The sequence below is a fragment of the Papilio machaon genome, chromosome 21 (genome assembly GCF_912999745.1).
Source record: "Papilio machaon chromosome 21, ilPapMach1.1, whole genome shotgun sequence".
In the NCBI taxonomy this organism is placed as follows: domain Eukaryota; kingdom Metazoa; phylum Arthropoda; class Insecta; order Lepidoptera; family Papilionidae; genus Papilio; species Papilio machaon.
Window position 1 is genome coordinate 6,183,258 of NC_060006.1, and position 18,961 is coordinate 6,202,218.

General features: G+C 34.9%; 1 protein-coding gene across 5 annotated transcripts in view; it reads left to right on the top strand.

Moving 5' to 3' along the window:
• The window catches only part of LOC123722192 (nuclear receptor corepressor 1), a 96,610-nt gene that overhangs the window by 37,808 nt on the left and 39,841 nt on the right, over positions 1–18,961 (top strand). For 2 of the 5 annotated variants that reach the window (XM_045683259.1, XM_045683257.1), the window contains exon 1: positions 12,134–12,878. The exons of 2 other annotated variants lie outside the window; for them this stretch is intronic. Coding sequence is in view for 2 of the 3 variants with exons in the window: in XM_045683257.1 (XP_045539213.1) it covers positions 12,829–12,878 (50 nt within the window). In the remaining variant the exon portion in view is untranslated. Of the gene's footprint in view, positions 1–12,133; positions 12,879–14,310; positions 14,486–18,961 lie in introns of those variants that run through there. One more of the 5 variants, XM_045683260.1, reaches the window with a different exon arrangement.

Genomic DNA, 18,961 nt, shown 5'->3' on the forward strand with positions numbered 1-18,961 from the left:
ATAGGTATTTTAAATTGCAGTTATTATGTTCAAACAAGAATGTAATGTTCTATCGATATACGATAACACACATAACATGTACATCACTAGTGTGGGGAGACGTTTTTGCTACGTGGCTCGCACAATGCACATCCGGCGCATTGTCGGCCTTAGATCAGCATCTTCATGCGGCTTGCACATGACATACGCAACATGTTTTACAATGAATACGCAAATCACCTAGACTGACAATAACCAGCCATCTTTAACACTAAGAAAACTGAAAAAATATACTTGTATAAAACTGAACTTTCACTGTCTTATTTTGTATATTTATGCTCTTTAAAAAACCAGAAATATCTTTTGATATATGTTAAGGCAGTGGAATTACACGTTAATGTTTTTGTAATTATCACTTGTTTGTTTTTAATTTCCAAATTAAAATGTGTTTACAGAAAAGTTCTCGTGGACAGATACATTTTAATATAACGCTCTTAAGGTGAATATACACTAGAGCATTTTCTCAAGCATTTCTATGTAATGTAACGTTTTAACGAATGATATGATACAGGTAAAAGCATAGTTTCCAAAGCACGTCTGGTTCGTGAAAAGCTCGTTGTTTTGTTACAAGTAAATGCTCTAGTCTATACCCACCTTTATAATCACATAGAACAGTATAACGAATTCACAAAGAGAATTTAAAACTTTTTAAATATAACTAAAGACAGATGCTTTTTCAGTATTCCAATTTCGAAATTTCAGTAGAAATAACTAATTATTTCTTTTATACCTATTTGTGATTTATGCACTCGCAACTACTAAACTATTTTAGTCATAACAAATCTAGAACAAAGAGGTTAAATGTAAATTTCATTACAAATGGTTCAACGACATCGATAAAGCAATCGCAACGTAACAGTTCGTAATAAATGACTAATTTGATTATATACTACGCGCTAACAATATAACCTGACTTCACACACATTTGCCTCAAATTACATTACACATCTTACTAATATTATAAATGCGAATTTTTGGATGTATGGATGTTTATTACAAGGTATCTCCAGAACTGCAGCATAGATGTAAATATAGTCTGGAAAAACACATAGGCTACTAATTAAGTTTTTTTAATTCCGCGCTCATTGATTCACGGGCGACATCTAGTGTTTTATTGGAAAGTTCAAGGTCTTCTAGCGGTTATGCCACCACCCGTGTAACCACGCGTGTTGGTAATTTCTTTTAATGTCAACTATTATTATTTAGTTAGTGTTTCCAAAGTTCTTTATGTATAACTAGCTGTCGCCCGCTACTCCGTTCGCCTATGTGTCCTTCCAGACTATGTTCTACGTTTATGTCAAATTTCATCGAGATCTGTTGAGTCGTTCTGGAGATACCTTCTAACAATCATCTATCCATTCACATCTAAATATTCGCATTTATATTATTAGTATAATAGAGGAAATTTATTTCTTTCGGTGTATTTGACGCTCGTGAAGGTAAATTAGTCATGTCTTATAGTAGATTCTACATACATGTACCTTAAATTTGTTTGACAAATTATTAGTACGCATTAAACACACGCTATATTTATGATCGTTTTACGTAAGGTTTAGGTTCCCCCTGTGGTGTTTACACAGACGTGTTACAGCTGATATTTACCTTATATGATGACCTTACAACGTCCTAGTTGTACCAGAGACAACGTTTTATCGTTAAATGTTATCGAACAAAGAGAAATTATCAAATCGTGTTGTTTTCATAGGAGTGCGATACGGCAGCGGCGCACAAAGCCGTCTTATCTACGTTAATTAGCATTCCGCCGATAATTCAGTTTGGCTATTTACTTCTCACTTTTACAATGCACAGTATTTGCAGACAATTGCGTCTATTTGCATGGAACGATCTGTCATAGTTATGTTAGCTATAATCCAAATTCACTTGATTAATTGGCCTGGATTAAATCGTGAAAAAATGCGTTTCTATTCGATTAATGATCGTAATGGTATATAAAGCGTTTTTATGGTGTAAAAAAATGTAGGTAGCAGTAATCGTGTTACAAACCGTGCTAGGTCCCTTTGAAATTAAAAGTACAAGTTGCAAGCTAGAGTAATAATAATAAATCCGATGTAATCTCTCCGACTCCAATCTGAATGTGTTCTGTAGTAGTGCTGAATCAGTGCGCGGCGTTGCCGTGCCGTGCGGTACGGGTGCGGGCGCGACGTTGCCGCCCCGTCGGATACGTTGGCGCCACGTTGCCGCTCCGTGCGCTGCGGTGCGGGCGCCACGCGGTGTTGCCGCTCTTCAATACAACCGTAAAATACCATTCATTCAATTAGTTTGTAAGATAAAACGTTTTTTTTAAGATAAATTCTATAGAAGTTTACTTGAATGCAAACACATCATACAAGTGTTTCAATTACTATTTATTAATATCCTAGACATTTTCAAAGTTTAGGCTCGGTATGAAAGTATGTCGTAATTTGCGGCTGGAATGGCGCGACAGACGAGGCTCGGTGCGATCGATACCGCGCCTCACACTGGGTTTTCTTGGTAATAACTCCCGGCTGACCCTGTGCACTAAATATATACAAACATACAGACAAAACCGAGTTATAAAACAATATATTAAAACGGCTCTAATCTGTTGAAACGTCGAGACCTAGCAAAGAAAGCTAGCCATACTAGTATTATAAATGCGAATGTTTAGATGGATGGATGTTTCTTTAAGGTATCTCCAGAACAGCTCAACGGATCTAGATGAAATTTGGCATAGGTGTAGAACATAGTCTGGAAGAACACAGGCTAATTATAACTTATTACTAAGTTGTGCCATAATATTTTATTTTCTTGCCTACCCGAATAGATTAAAGGTCGTGACAGCACATTGTTATCGTTAGTTACTAAGCAAAATATTTGTTTAAATTAAAAATATTGATACCAAAAGATTACCTACAGAGCAACACTTGTGAAATAAAAGTCGGCAATTTACAGATAACTTTACAAAACACAAATATTATCAAAGCTGGATTTAAAAAAGTGATAATTAAGTTTATTAAAAAGATATTAATTATTATTCCCCTCCATCGTACAACCTCGCCGGATCTTCCGTGGATTCCAGTAAGTCTATTTTAATCACTTTAAGAATCACAGACAATTTATGACAACAAAAAAGTTGTGTTGGCACAGCATGTACTCTTTAATTTATTACCTTCTTACGCATATGTTCTTTCACACAAAAAAATCCACACTTATTACCGTGTCTCTAATTTCTAAAGTCCTAAAAAGAAACAAACTTACTCTATTCATAAAACAATGCGGAAAGTTCCCAAGACATCGTATAACAGTATTTTGGAGATGTCACGCGACGCGTGGGTACCGCGGGAGACATTACTGAGAAATAACATTCTGGGAACTGTTTTTTTTTGCGGTCGATGTGACGCAATACATATAACATTAGGCAATGCTTTGACTACTCGTAAATATAGTGACGATATGTGATACGAATTTTAATTAATCTTACTGTGAAATATTCGGAGTACGTTGACTTTTTTATGTAAAGATTTTTAGGTCTATCTGTTTTAGAGTTATGTTAAAAACCTATTGCTTATATTTGTAAATGAGTTCGTATATCAGTTTTGTCCTTTTGGAAAACTGTCTAAACATTTTTGTTAATATTTTCTCAAAATTTAGACGTCAAGAAAGACTTTATAATCCTTTTTACTTAATTTAATTTGTAATTGTAGAAGATCAAATCTAAAAGCGGCTTTTTTAATTTTATTACTAAAATAAGTTTACTCTGATAAATAAATTTTAGATTTTTAGATTCCAGTACCATTTTTCTTGCTTATCCCAACTCTTTTGAGGAGCAAAGGGACCGGGTCTGATAAAGCTCTCGTGGTTTTTATAAGATGCGACCGTCGTCAGACCCTACCGGAGGGTAGCCAACCCTTTTAAGATTACGTTTTGTTAAAGGTTAGTGGCCGAATCCACAGAACTTTGTATAAATTCGGGGCTTAAGAATTTTTTGGAAACTTGGGAAATGGACGAATAGTAGCAAATGCTACTTTCATTTCAAACAAACTGCACTAATATAAGCATTGCAACGAGATTCATATGAACCAAATCCGCTCTTATTAAAAAAAAAATCCTTTTATCATTTGCTTTTTTCGCTTCACATGGGTAACATGTTGTGGATTTCTTGTACGACAGGACATGTCTATCTCAATACATGTTGAATATCTTTCACGCAAAAAAATACTTAAGAATTTATATTATTAGAAAGGCGCAGTATAGCTTCTTTATAGCTAAGGAATTAAAATATAATAGAGGCCATCAACTTTCATATTTAACATACTCACTGCGCACTATGAGAACATTTGGCAGCGCTCGCGGTCGCCGGTAATAAAACTTGCTTGTATCACACGAGGGTGGAATAGTGCAGTAGAGCAGTGCAGTAATATCACAAACCGGACAGAACATTGTGCTGACACTGTGGATTGTTAGAAATAGTACTGCATTGTCTACTCCTCTGCCTTCCTCTACCCTTGTGTTTAAAAATGTGGAACAGTAGCGCCACACGTATAGTCTATTTGTGTGCGACATACCAACCATTGTACTGTTACATTGTATATGTGAAATATTTATAGTTAATCTTACTTTTAAATCGTTTAAAAAATTATTTCTAAATACTGTATACTGAGATATCCAAAGCTATTGTGTGAGCATTATCTCCCTGGCCTTATCCCACTCACGTGGGGTCTGTGGACAAGGTTTTAAACCTTAATGTTTTCGCTAACTAAAGCTACTTAGGTATAGCGTTGCCAGGCGTCCGGGTAAAGCCGGAGCTAGGTAGGCTTTTTGATTGCGTGTCCGGCCAAAATAAACGGTGTCCGGGTTGTCCGGCTTTTGTTAGGCTTTTTACATTTCGCAAACGAGAGTGGCCGAGCACCGGCGACGAGAGTCGACTGACGGTCGTGTCCGGCCTTTCTACCAAACTGGCTGGTCTGACCGGCTATTAGGTTTGGCGACCTGGCAACCCTACTTAGGTATCACTGGAATTTAGTAAATTAAAATCGAATAAACCAAATTTAAATAGGATACAAAATAACAGTACACAGAATTTCTCAAGATCTGTTATCCTCCAAATTTAGTATGTATAAGTAATATCCTTCTAAATAGTAATGATACTATGTGTTTAGGGAAACGCTCTTCCAAAATAATATTTGAATTCTATGTTCATTTTACTATATTCTTCTTGCTCTTTATTACAAATCTCGCATTTATTTATATCTTAAATCGAAAGTTACTTCTCTACGGGATTATTACGCTCTTCAATTTACTGCTTTAGTGCTTAGATTGCTTAAATTACTTCGCCTCAATTTCAGTATATTGAAGGAAATTATCTGCGTTTATAAATAATTATTTTATTTTACGACAGTCATATTTGTAATTGCGCTCACTTAGATATAAATTGCTTAAATTTACGTTTCGCAAAACGTTTTCAATTTCGCATATTGCGTGAAATCTGAATATCTATTGCGTATTTCTATAAATTGTTAGTTAAGGCAATTTATACACGTGCCTTTTTATATTGACATAGTTTTATTCGCTAATTATAAATATTAAACGTCCACGACATTTTTAATGGAAGATTTAGTCTATAGAAGTGATAAAAAAAACATTTTTGGTTACCATTAAGGAATAGGTGGATAGCTCACAATACCAACTTTTCGAAAAATGGTTTGGATCTTTGGAACACTTCTTTCATTAAATATGTCTTTCTAGTTCAAATATTTATAGCAAATTAAAGTTTATATATATGTGTTATTTTCCATTTTTTATGATATAGTTTTAATATGAGTAGAACTGTTGGTTTTCCGAAAAAGTTTGGCTTGCGAAAATTACAAGTTTCGATAATTATTTAAGTGGCCATTCTCAAGTACAGTCACCTGGTTAAGTAACACTAGTAGTATATCTAGTCATTGACATGCTACCTTAATTAGAATATCCTTTTAAAATGTGAAATAGCAAAGCTTTTCTTCTTTAAAATACCTACTTATTTTCACCATAGTAAAGCGTTAATTGTTCTGAACGTTTTCCTAAAGGCAAGATGGATGAGTAGAAGCGGGCGGAATGTATACAACCGCAAGTTGTAAAGTAGTTTTTACGTTGGTGCTAACATGGCTACTGGCAGGGCTTCGTGAAAGTGTACTGTTACATCCGCAATGGCTGAGTAATGCGAGCCGGCCACCGCTGCACACACACGGCTATACCTCCCTACCTTTACCCCTCTATCCCTCCCACTACCCCGCCACCCGACACCATGCCCCACTGTACACGGCCGAGATTTCATATACGTTGAAACATTGTAAGTATATATGTATAAAATAAAGTGACTTCGTAATGTACCAGTAGCTGAGGATATGCAGAAGTTGGTACGGTAGTGATGTTCTATTTTCTATTTTATCTATTTTCACTGCTTATTACGAAATAGCGAGTATCTCAAAAAAATTATAATTTTTATCATATTCTCATTTTTTTAATTAAAGTTTCACAGTATAGTTGATGTATTTAAAAACAGTTTATCATATCCGCCATGTTGGCTAAGGTCCGCTTGGACACAGCGACCGGTTCTCAGCCGCACCAATAACTCTGGCCGAAAAGAAAGTAGCCTTAAATTGTACTTTATAAGACCTTTAAATAAAAATAATATCAACTTAAACAGTCCAATACGACCAATGTTTATCTGAAGTATTTATGATTAATTATTTTGTTTTTCAAGCAATCAGTTGAGTGTTGATTTCATTCCTATGTACAATATTAATTTAACAATTATATTTAACCTCATTCGATATTGTATTGTAAGATATTTGATGCAAAAGTATTTTAAAAGAATTAAACTAACAGCGAAATAATGAATTTAACTCTACTTCATAAGAATCCTCGCTGTAGTATAAACTCAAACCGAACGTAAGTAAACAAAAATGTCAGACGTTCCGCAATGACGGATGGAAAGAGACTGCCACGAGCAGCAGGGCATGCGTCCTTATAAAACCTTTTGTGTGGCTACCCTCAACAGTCCTAACAGTATTTATTTTCTTATTTCAGATTTAACTTTAATAAAACTTTAGTCAAAATGAAAAATAAAAGAACGTATTTAATTTCATATGTTATTTCAAAGTAGTTCACTACTTTAATAATTGCCATAGTTCACTATAGCTAACTATGATTTTCTATTTGCAAAAACAATTCTAACATCAGTCTAGTGTTCCCATAACTTTCCAAGTACTTATTTATGAAATATGTATCTGTACGATCGTAATCCTACTCTCTAACGAGTATTAAAACATAGTTTGTGGTCTTATTGCCAATTGACAGACCGCGTGTCTTGATATCATTTATAAAATATTTTATATGTTATAAAATATTTTATAATTTATTTTAAAAGTGAACCTTAAAATAAATACTTTTCCTAATTTAAATATAATGTTTGTTTTATTGTTGTTCTTGAAAGAAGGTTTTTCAATTATATACGACTAGCTATCGCCCGCGACTCAGTCTGCGCGGATTTAAAAAAAATCCTTAATAAGTAACATATGTGTTCTTCCAGATTATGTTTTACATTCGTGCCAAATTTCATCAAGATCCGTTGGGCCGTTTCGTAGATAGATTTAAATAAACATCCATCAAAACTTTTGCATTTATAATATTAGTAAGATTGTATATTTTTTAAGCAATTTAGGTCTAAGTTCTATGTGGAAGTTAATAAGCTATTCTTTTTGAATAACTAAAAGAAAACATCTCAGAGCACTCTCGGACTTTCATTAAAATATTTCGTATTCCCTTTGACATGTGTTGGAAACGTATGCGTAAGCTAGATTTTTCTTGCAGTTTTTGTAACTTTAACGTACTGTGCTAACAGAAATGATTTCTTGCAAAACTTCAATGAATTTTCTTATTGTTTCTGATTACTTCGAAGGCTACTTACTTACTTAACTACCATGTCATGGAATTTTTATCGATCCTACTTAATAAGTAATCTTTGCCACATTCACTCTACTTTCACGATGTATATCTTAAAATATTCATGAATATAAAAACATCGTTTTTTAGAAATTTTGTTTTAACAAAAAGAAGTTATACAGAAAGCCGTCCTAGACCCTAGGCTTGGTATAGTACTCGTATTTTTACATAATGTATTTTTTTTCAGGCATGAGTTCTCGCTGCTTTGCAACATTATTTAAACGATAATAAAAAATGCGCAGTTTAGATTTGTCGATGTAATTCAGAATACTTACTAAATCATACTATGCGCGTCTTGATAAAGCTATAAATACATTACGAAACATCGTAAATGTAGTTAAACTCAAGGTCATTATTAAGGCCACAAACGATACTTACAAAATATTTTAAGAATTTTAACAGACAAAGCAATCGTCTTAATTCATCGCAGTTTGTTATCAATACGCGCTCCGATATTATTAGTGATGCGCATCCAACTCACCGCCGTCATTTATAAACTAAACAACCAACAACTTTGTTTTTATTTTGAGAGAGTGTGGCGTAACAGCGGCCCGCCATCTAAATTGCAAATGGCGGCTTGCGGAGCGGCAACGCCGCGACCGCGCACCGAGCGGCAACCTCGCCTCGTGCGTAATTTTATCAAAGGATACAATCTGAGTTATCTAGTATGATGTACGTCTCGCATCCGAAGTAAAGTAGCTCTCGGCATTTCTGTACCAAGTTTATTGTCGCTTTTGTTGTATTTCGGGTTCTTGTAAAACGTAGCCAACAACAAAGAGGAGGGATTCACGTTGCTCATTCCCTACCACGTACCGGATTACATAAAACGCCGATCAAGATTATAGGGGGAGCTTCCTTTGTAGAAAAACACTATTTCTGTCATGTTATCTTTTTTTATATAATAAAGTTGGTACATCTTAGGAGTTTTTGCATCAAATATGAATAATTAGATCTGTAAAAATAAGAATATTCAACTGGTACTATTAACATCGTCGACGAAAAAAACATACTTTCTACCATTACCACTTTTCAAGAACAAAGGATTCAGTATCACGTTGTTCATTTCACCATAAACCATATATCTTCACGTATATAAAGTGAAAAACGTCTATTTTATGTGTCATATGCTTAAAAACTACAGGATATTGGACAATTCATTTAATATTTTCCTATCAAAAATATTGAATTATCGGCACCTACTCTTGTCCCGAGGGATTAGCACGAGGGTGAGTTTGCGCGTGCTCCGTGCCTCGGTCGGGACATGGGGAGTGGGTGGCCACCCTCCGCCGCCCGGAGGACCTTGAAGCGAGCCCGCCGGGAGGACCGAATCAGCTGTTCGTATTGTCGCCTCAATTTCTCGTATATTTGGCGAGCACTCGTAGCCTTAAAGGCAACTTTATGTATAAGTGGGGATGTAGGTATATAGCTGTTTGTAGTACGGCTACAAATACACACAAGCGTGTGTTTTTTCTATATTTTGTCATGTAAGTATATCACTATCTTTTATAATCTTTTTAAATGTAGAACTGAACCAATTTTCGTGTTTCCTTTTTCTTCTTAATTTGGCTTATAATAGCTAGTGGGATAATGATAACATCTAATATATAAAATTCTCGTGTCACAGTTTTCGTCACCGTACTCCTCCGAAACGGCTTGACCGATTCTCATGAAATTTTGTGAGCATATTCAGTAGGTCTGAGAATCGGCCAACATCTATTTTTCATTTATTTTTTTTAACTGCGCGCGGACGGAGTCGCGGGCGACAGCTAGTATTTTATGGATATTAAATCAATATATTAATAATATATAGGTGAGTTAAACTTTGGAACATAAAAAACTTAATTACTCAAGGTCCGTTTATGTAAAAAAATAATTTATCGTCTTATTTCTGAGTATACTTTCCTGAAATATCCCCGGTCTCTTATTGAAACGTTGCTAGGCGACAGGTGACCTCTAGAGGATGTCTATTCAAAGCTTAATAATTACGATCCTCTCAGAAATAGGTTTGAGCATTGGACCTTCTATGATTTCACGAAATATAATATTAAATTTATTCTAAATTAGAATTCTATTATGTTTTGTAGCATTCCGGAAAATTACATTGTTATTTACCATTCATTTAATTTACAACAACAATACTCAAGCCAGTCCAGAGGGGTAGGCAGAGATTTCGAATTTAATCAAAATTTTTAAAAGTTTATTTATTAGACTACGTTTCTGCCATCATTAAATTTCATTGCTATGTTTTTAGTTTAGTGTATCTTTTGATATGTTATACGACAGTTTTGACAGAGGATTAGTATTTCTGAAACTGGCCTCCTGGTTCAACCATTTACCCTGAACAACTTTTCTTGAAAAATCTTGCTCGAGTAAAAAAGTCATACTATTTCATTCTGTTTTTCTTGTAATTTATTCATTTTCTGCCAATATTATTGCATGAATTAATGCAGATTAAATATGTAGATGAGATATCGAGTGTTGTTTTTACATTCCTCGTTTCTTTTAGAAAAGTCAGTCCTGATTTTCCTCTTTGTTATTTTTATTGCATGATTTTTGAATTCTGGCAATTTGCCAATTTTAGAATCCACTGAAAATATGTTCAAAAGAAATGAATTGTAACGTTTCTTTCTTTCTTGTATCCTATTGTCTTACATAGTACATGTACAATAAAATGCAAATGTAAGAGGAAAGTTTTAATTTTGCTTCCATCAATTGAGTTGTTAATCAAGGCAATTAATCGGAGCATTTTCCGCAAATAAGTTAAAAATATACCTTGAAATAGTAAAACCCCTATTTTTTTAAAGCATAAGTCAACTCTGTCACCCCAGAAATATCCCAAAATTGCATCACAATCTGTGTCGTGGTTTAAGAACGAAAATTAATCGATTTATTTTACTGAACAACATTTACTTCAAGGCAAAAACATCGTGTTACAAGTAAGGAAAACCGGTCAATACCCACTGTCAATGGGCGTGGTATAACCGTGCCCTTTTTCCTGAAATTCCTCACGCACACGCATTTACCCAACAATAGTAGAAAATTCTGTATGGGACTGAGAAACCTCAAGTAACAAAGAATGGGTTTTACTAAGGCTTCAGGTATATTTTAAATCTATCTCTTTAAGATAATATTTTTACATCTATCCAGATCAATTTAGCTCAATTCACGTGGAATGGACATAAATTGGTAATTTTCCTGAATTTCTCCTTGTATTGCAAATCTCTGTAGTGTCTAGCGATTGTTTCATTTCGAGTTTTGCGTTACATTTTTATAATTAAACGACGATCTTTTGACATTACGCGATCTCTATTAACATTTCGTCGCAAACAATTTCCACAAATTGTAACCTTCATTAAAATACTCTATTTTTTAGCTTTAAACCTAAGATTTTAAGTGTTTAACCTCTTTATTTCTCATTTCTCCATTATAAATATTATATTTTTGGGTCTACTAAAAGATTGATTTTTTTTTGTTTTGGTCTTTAACGAAACAGTTCCAGTTCAAATATGTTTTATTTCTAATTTGTCTTAAATACTTACCGAAGAGTATAAATAAAAAGACGTATGAAAAGTCTTAATACGTGTATGGATAAATATTTTAACTGATAAATGTCTTGTTGATGACTTCCATAGTTTTGAGCCACGTGGCAGGGTGCAGACTTCATTTCATTGTACATGCACAGATGCAGAACGTGTTCTATTCATTGGGTAAAAAAATGGAGGAGAAAATGTGTAGTGAGTGTCAGTTATTATATATTTAATTCAAATTCATGTTATCTCAAAATATGTAATTGGAAAAGTACAATAATATTCTCAATTTTCAGTAACTTTTAACAAACAAAATGTATTTTGCATTTTCTATATCAATTGAACGTCGATCTCTAATTTGTCTTAACATTTTTAAATTACATTTTATACTCACAAGTTCAAATAATTTTCAAATTTACTTTGATCGTAGACAAAGTCCAAGTTTGCTAATAAAATGTATGTTACAAATACAACACATGAAAATACCGAATAGTCAACTGAAAGTTTATTTTAATGATAGTTGGTCTATTGACTTTTGTTTAAACTTTCTACGAAATAACATATTTGGATATGAATTTTTATCTAACAAATTTTCTGTTATGTATTCGGTAACTAGATCGTCACTTAAATTTGGCGTTCTTTGTGGCTTATGTGGAATATTTTTTGTTGCAGGTAATTAACGAATTTAAAGAGATTAATCTTCGTACCTAGCGCGGTAAGAATTATTGTATCTAATTAAAAATGCTCTAATGCTTTGTCAATTTTGTTACACTTTTATTTTAATATGAATTTATAATCCCTCTCTTACATACGGTATATTGCGTGTGCACTTATATCCACGAATTTTTGTTGAACGGCATGGCGTTGGAGTTTTCAAATACATTCACTTGACTCTGTAGCCATACGTTCGTGCTTCAATGTAACAAAGTAAAAAGGCGAAACGTGCACACACCTCTGTGGCTCGGACGAGACTGCCGCGTGGTTCATTCAACAGGCGAAAAGGATGTGGGCGGGGCGCGCGGGACGCGGCGTCATTGGGCGAGCGAACGGCGCGCCGTAATGGCCGCCGTCGCATTCGGCCAATGAGCGGCGCGCGGACCGAACGCGCGTCCGTCCGGCCACCGGCGCGACGTTGCCAGCTTTTCACAAAAAAATACCAGATTCGACCTTCTTAGGACCCCCGGTTTTTTTTTTGTTTGGCCGCGTTATCACTCGGGAACGTGTGTTAGGGCCCTTATCCGTTGGGATGGTGGCCGCTGTGTTCAGGTGGATTCAGTGTTGTGTGTTCTAGTGTATTATGGTGTGGTCGTCGCCATCGGGGGAGGTCTTGATAGACATCGTCACAAGGTATTTGGCTCGCTTGATTCTGTACACTGTGGGCAGGCGACGTGGCCGGGTCGGGTCACCGTTATGCTTGGCGCGCCATGCACTCGACATGTTGTGCTATATTTACATCGATATCTGTTATCTGTTGTTACGAGGGGAGGTCCAAAAGTTCGCGGAATGGAGGGGATGGAGTGGGGATAGGGTAGCTCGCTTAGTGTCATACTAATTGGGCACTCATAATTAGTATATATATAACATTTCAACCCTATAGTGCCATTCGTTTACGAGTACTCGCCTGCTGAACAAGTCAATCCGGAAGCAAACTGCAACTATGGAGAAAATTGAACATCGCGCTGTGATAAAATTCCTTACCAAGCAAGGAAAAAACGTTCAAACCATTTTAAATGAAATGGAAGCCGTTTATGGAGATCAGTGCCCTGGTAAAACAATGGTTTATAAGTGGCATGGTCTTTTTAAACATGGTCGAGATTCAATTGAAGACGACTCTCGCTCTGGGCGGCCAGCTGACGCCACCACATCAGACATCGTCGAAAAAGTCGAAAAACTTGTACTCGAAGACACACGTTTGAAGAAGAAACAATTATCTGCATTTGTTGGAGTATCAGATACAACTATTTTGCGTATCCTGCACGACCACCTGGGCATGACAAAAGTCAGTGCAAGATGGGTGCCGAGAATGCTCACGCCGCTTCAAAAACAGCAGCGCGTCGACGCGTCTAAGCACTTTTTGGAGTTGTGTGGAGACGAGCCCGTGCAGATTTTGGAGCGGATTGTTACTGGAGATGAAACATGGGTTCATCACTTTGAACCTGAGTCCAAACAGGAGTCCATGCAATGGCACAAAAAGGGTACACCACCTCCCAAAAAATTCAAGGTGTCAGAATCGGCGGGAAAGTTGATGGCCACTGTTTTTTGGGATTGTAAGGGAATATTACTCATTGATTATAAAGAAAAAGGTACCACTATAACCGGAGAATACTACGCACTCATATTAGAAAAGTTAAAGGAGTCAATTAAAGAAAAACGTCGAGGAAAATTGGCCAAGGGTGTGTTGCTTTTGCAAGACAACGCGCCGGTTCACAAGAGCCGAGTTGCCATGGCTGCTCTGCACACACATGGGTTCGAACCACTTGTTCACCCACCCTACAGTCCAGACCTGGCTCCTAGCGATTTTTATTTATTTCCAAATTTAAAAAAAGAGCTAAGGGGAAGGAAATTTTCCGACGATAATGAAGTGAAGGAGGCAATTTCGGCCCATTTTGAGGCCAAAGACAAAAAATATTTTTTCGATGGTTTAGAAAAATTAATTCATAGATCGAATAAATGTATTAGACTTAAGGGTGATTATATTGAAAAGGAAAAATAAATTTATTGTTATATTTCATTGACAACCCTTTCATTCCGCGAACTTTTGGACCTCCCCTCGTATCTTGACTTTGAATGAACTCATTACATGTTTGTACTGTCACATCATACGACTACGTTACGATGCATGCTTATTGAAGTACTTCCTGCGTAGCCACCAAACTTTGTACTGAATGGATACGCAAATGACTGCTGCCAAATTACTTTGAATACTTCCAGCATCGATGAACGGAGATGATAGGGTACGTAACAATGATTTTTAGGCAATTTATTAAGTTATGTAGGCATTGTTGATTAACAAATAAGTTACGTCAATCTCTGAAATTCAACAGGAAGTTATGTACATTGCATATCAGGATGTTTTCTATTATCAGAATAAGTTAGTAGATCCTGGCCTGTCATGACATACTCTACTGTCATGATATTCTGGTCTGTCATGACATAAGACACGCACTTATTAATTTTTCAAATTCTTGGAAATCTTCCTGACATAATGACTACCTGACACATTATCTAGAAATCAAAGCTGTTTGAGGAAATCTTATTTTTAGTAGACGTTCTATAATGTAAAATTATCTTTAATTATTCATATTCGATTTGTACTTAGCGCCTTTTAATTAATTAATTAAATGAACATAAAGTATTGCTACAGACTTTCAGACACAGGGTTATACTCGTAGTTTACTGCGGTTGATAGTTAATCTTACCAAAAGTAAATAACATGACTCAGTTTGTCTTCAGTTTTTTACTTAAAAAAAAGTTGTTTATTGAACACAAAACTTCGTTTGGTTTTCGTAATTCTCAATTTCTTGAATAACAAGTAAGCAAAAGTGAATGTTGTCATATGAATAGGTAAAGATGATGGCACAAGACAGGGAGGACTGGAAATCGAATCATCGACTAGTACGCCATAATTATTAAATTTCCAAAAAGTAAGTTTCATATGTTTTGCTGACCTTGATTTCTTATCCGAAGTTCGTGATGCAACCAGCATATATCTGAGAAGTAATTCAAAGATATGTGTGAAGTTAACCCGCTCTGTGCCAGCGTGGTTGACTATGGTTTAGTAACCCCTAATTTAGGGAAGGTTTCGAGCCCCTCAGTTAGGACGTATATATCGACGCTGGAAAGCGTAAAGAGAGCCAAAAAATGATAACTCGTGAGCTGATACGCCTACAAGCATGCGGTATTTAGCAATGTTGTGTAGTTTGTGCTAACATATAATAAAATCATTATCCTTTGATAATGGTTGAAATTATTAACGTGTGAAAAACATATTCGCGATTTCAAGGGTTACAGCGTTTATGCTTTCCAGCGTCGATATGATGATCATTTCTTAATTAGCAACGTATGACCCATCCGAGTTTAACTACGAAAAGAGTTACATCTCTTTAGAGGTAATTTCAGATGTTACCTTTTTCTTGAGATGACGCCATCAACGATGAGTTCACGATGAAAAGAGTTACATCTTACTATAGATGTAACTCTTTTCACCGGATGAGTCAAAAGGTACTTTAATTTACATAGTCTATAATATTCTAAGTTGAAGTAGATAAAACGAGTTTATATAATATAGTTGTTATTCCTTGTAGCTTACAACTGCCATTCTAACGGTCTAAGGTATATAAAAACAAGCAGGTGTTTGAGTTTCAGTCTGTTTGTTACATTGTTTATGTTACTAAGTCATCATCGCTACTATTAAAGTATGTTTCTTTTAGATTAAACTATACTACTTATAATACTGAATGTACATGTATACTGTATACAAGTAAATAGACTTTTCAAAATTGGAATAACAGCAGTTTAGTGAATATCGTCTACTTACCATAAAGATTAGAAGTAAATCCTGGAATTGACATATTTAAAATTATTAAAAAAATTGCTGCTAATTGTCTTATAGTAACTAAAAATAATCAATTAAGGATGCAAAACCTTAATCATACAAATTGCCGCACTAAGAGTTGTTAGTATGTTATTATCGTATATATTAGTATCTACACAAAGGGCATTCCTTAGTGAGCATTTGACAACTCAGAGTGTATCACTAAGGTCTGTAGCTATAGTTGGCACTTCGGGCAGAAGAGTACTCCTATACCAAAAGTGCCAAATTGTAATTTATATCTCGAAATATATCATGGGCACGTAAACATGAAAGTAATGAGATTGAATATGAGATGGATACATTTTAGAGGAGGACAGAAGAATAAAAAAAAATTCGCGCAATAAAAAAAAATATAAAAGTTCTTCCTGACTATGTTCTACATCTATGCAAAATTTCATCGATATCCGTTGAGCTGTACTGAAGATATCTTCAAACAAACATCCATCCATCCATCTAAACATTCGCATTTATATTATTAGTATGAATTAGTATGAAGTATGATTGCCAGTTTAAAAAATATTTTTCAAAGTCGATGGGATAAGATCAATTCAGACGCGTGATATAGCAACCTTGACCGCTGCGTTGTTTACGATTTATTACTGTTCAACACATGAAGACCATACCCATCTTACGTTTAGGGACTTTTCCTAATAATATTGTAAGAGTTAGTCTAATGTAGAAGTAAAACTAGTATAGGATAAGATCCTGGGTTCGAATTCGACTTTGAATTGTTTCTTACCACAATCTCGTAATTTCAGTTGAAATTATATAAAAATCCTTTGTTCAATCTCATTCTAATAATACTCGTGCAAGAACAATAACAGCGTTGTTCTACAAGAAATCTGTAATAAGCTTACTTTAAATTAATTTACTAGGAAATATTTTTACAAAGTTTTAAATTGTCCCGATTTTTATTTCAAAATCATGGTACCCCTAGTTCACGCGGACATAATTTCGCAGGCAGCACGGAACACAAATGCGATATTCAAATCAAGCGATAATGTTAATTTTCAGCTTCTATAGAGTGTATTATCCTTACATAACCTGTCATTTATAATGATTCCATGAACAAGACCTTTTAATGAAGATGTAACATTATCAACAATAGTGGCTTATTGTTTTGACGTTTTATGTAAATTAATACTGATTTGGTACCGAATGTCACAGAGTCAAGGTTGGGTAAAATCCATAGCCGCAAAAAAACTGTTGTGTAATGATTGATACAAGAGTCTGTTTTGATAAGAATGTTTAGGGTAAAATTAACTGTTTAGAGACTTTTGTAACCTAAACTTGCCAAATTATCTGTTGAACACAGATATATTATACTTTATATTGTTTTCCTTAAAATCTATCTTGACCCCTAAATGAATTTGACATTTGAAGGTCAAGGGAGTTTTTAAAAATTTCGATTTATCCATCTTATATAAGAAAAACAACTGCAATTCGCCCACATGACTCATTAGCTGGGGTAAATTAATTTTACTAAAATTATAAATGTGAATGTTTGAATGGATGGATGTTTGTTTGAAGGTATCTCCAGAGAGATTCAACGGATCTCGATGAAATTTGGCATAGATGTAGATCATAGTCTGGAAGAACACATATGCTACTTATTATGTTGGAGTTGCGGACGACAGCTAATTGTTATCTAAATGGAAAACTCGGAGATGTTTGTCATCTGTATTTGTCCTGTAAACTTTAAAGAAATTTATTGCGCGGAATATACATATAACAATAATATGCTATCGTTTTACGATTATCATATAATTAATTGTTTTATAATTTAGTTTAAATTTTAAAACACAGAAAAATGTTTTTTTTTTATTAATCAGACGGCATCATACGCCATTTTATTTTATATCTTTATACGCCCAAGTGTTATAGTTACTCTCTGACACATCTAGGGTTGCCAGGTCGCCAAACCCAATAGCCGAACAGAGCAGCCAGTTTGGCCGGAAATTTGGGCAGAAAGGCCGGACACGACCGTCTGTCGACTCTCACCTGCACTCGGCCATTCTCTTTTGCGAAATGTAAAAAGCTTAAAAAAGCCGGACAACCCGGACACTGTTTTGGCAACGCTAGACACATCCGATGAAATGAGGTACATGTCTTACGAGACCTCTTGAGCGATGTAACTCTTTACGCTAGATGGATTAAAATGTTACTGTCGACAAGCCTTACTATAGATATCGAATGAGAATTCTACACTTAGGGACTGTAAAATAATTATTATACAGTAATTTTAATTACCAGCATAAAAGTTTAAAAACAATTAGACACGGCATTTTACCTTCACACTTGTCTAGTTTAAAGTTTTCCTTAAGTTAGGAAAGTTATTAACTTCCCCAAGTCCCCGGCCTCACGCAATCGGAATTAATATAATCGTGTGACGCATATGAATATGATGTGCGTGGGATTCGATTCCGGAAATCTTGGAACGACAATCTCGAAAGCTATGTTAATATGACTCATTTCCTTTTATCCTCTTATAACAGATGTTACGGGTTTTAACGGTCTTTGGAGAATAAAAACATATTTTTAAGATTCGTAATAAAATAAAAAGATGAAGTAAAATATAACTCACTGTTGCATTTTGAGTCGTTAATTGGTCACTATAAGAGACCCTAAATGTTGATATTTAATATCACATTTCCTGCTGTTAAAGTTTGATTTTGCTTCAATTTTATGATTATTATATATTTGACGTAGATGTAAGGATGTCCTTTTGTTAGTTGTTCATATAATTTTCATTCAGTCTTCGTATACATAACGTATAGTAATAATTTCCTCTCCTTACAAAATTCGAAGGAAATTACGACTATAAATATGCCACATT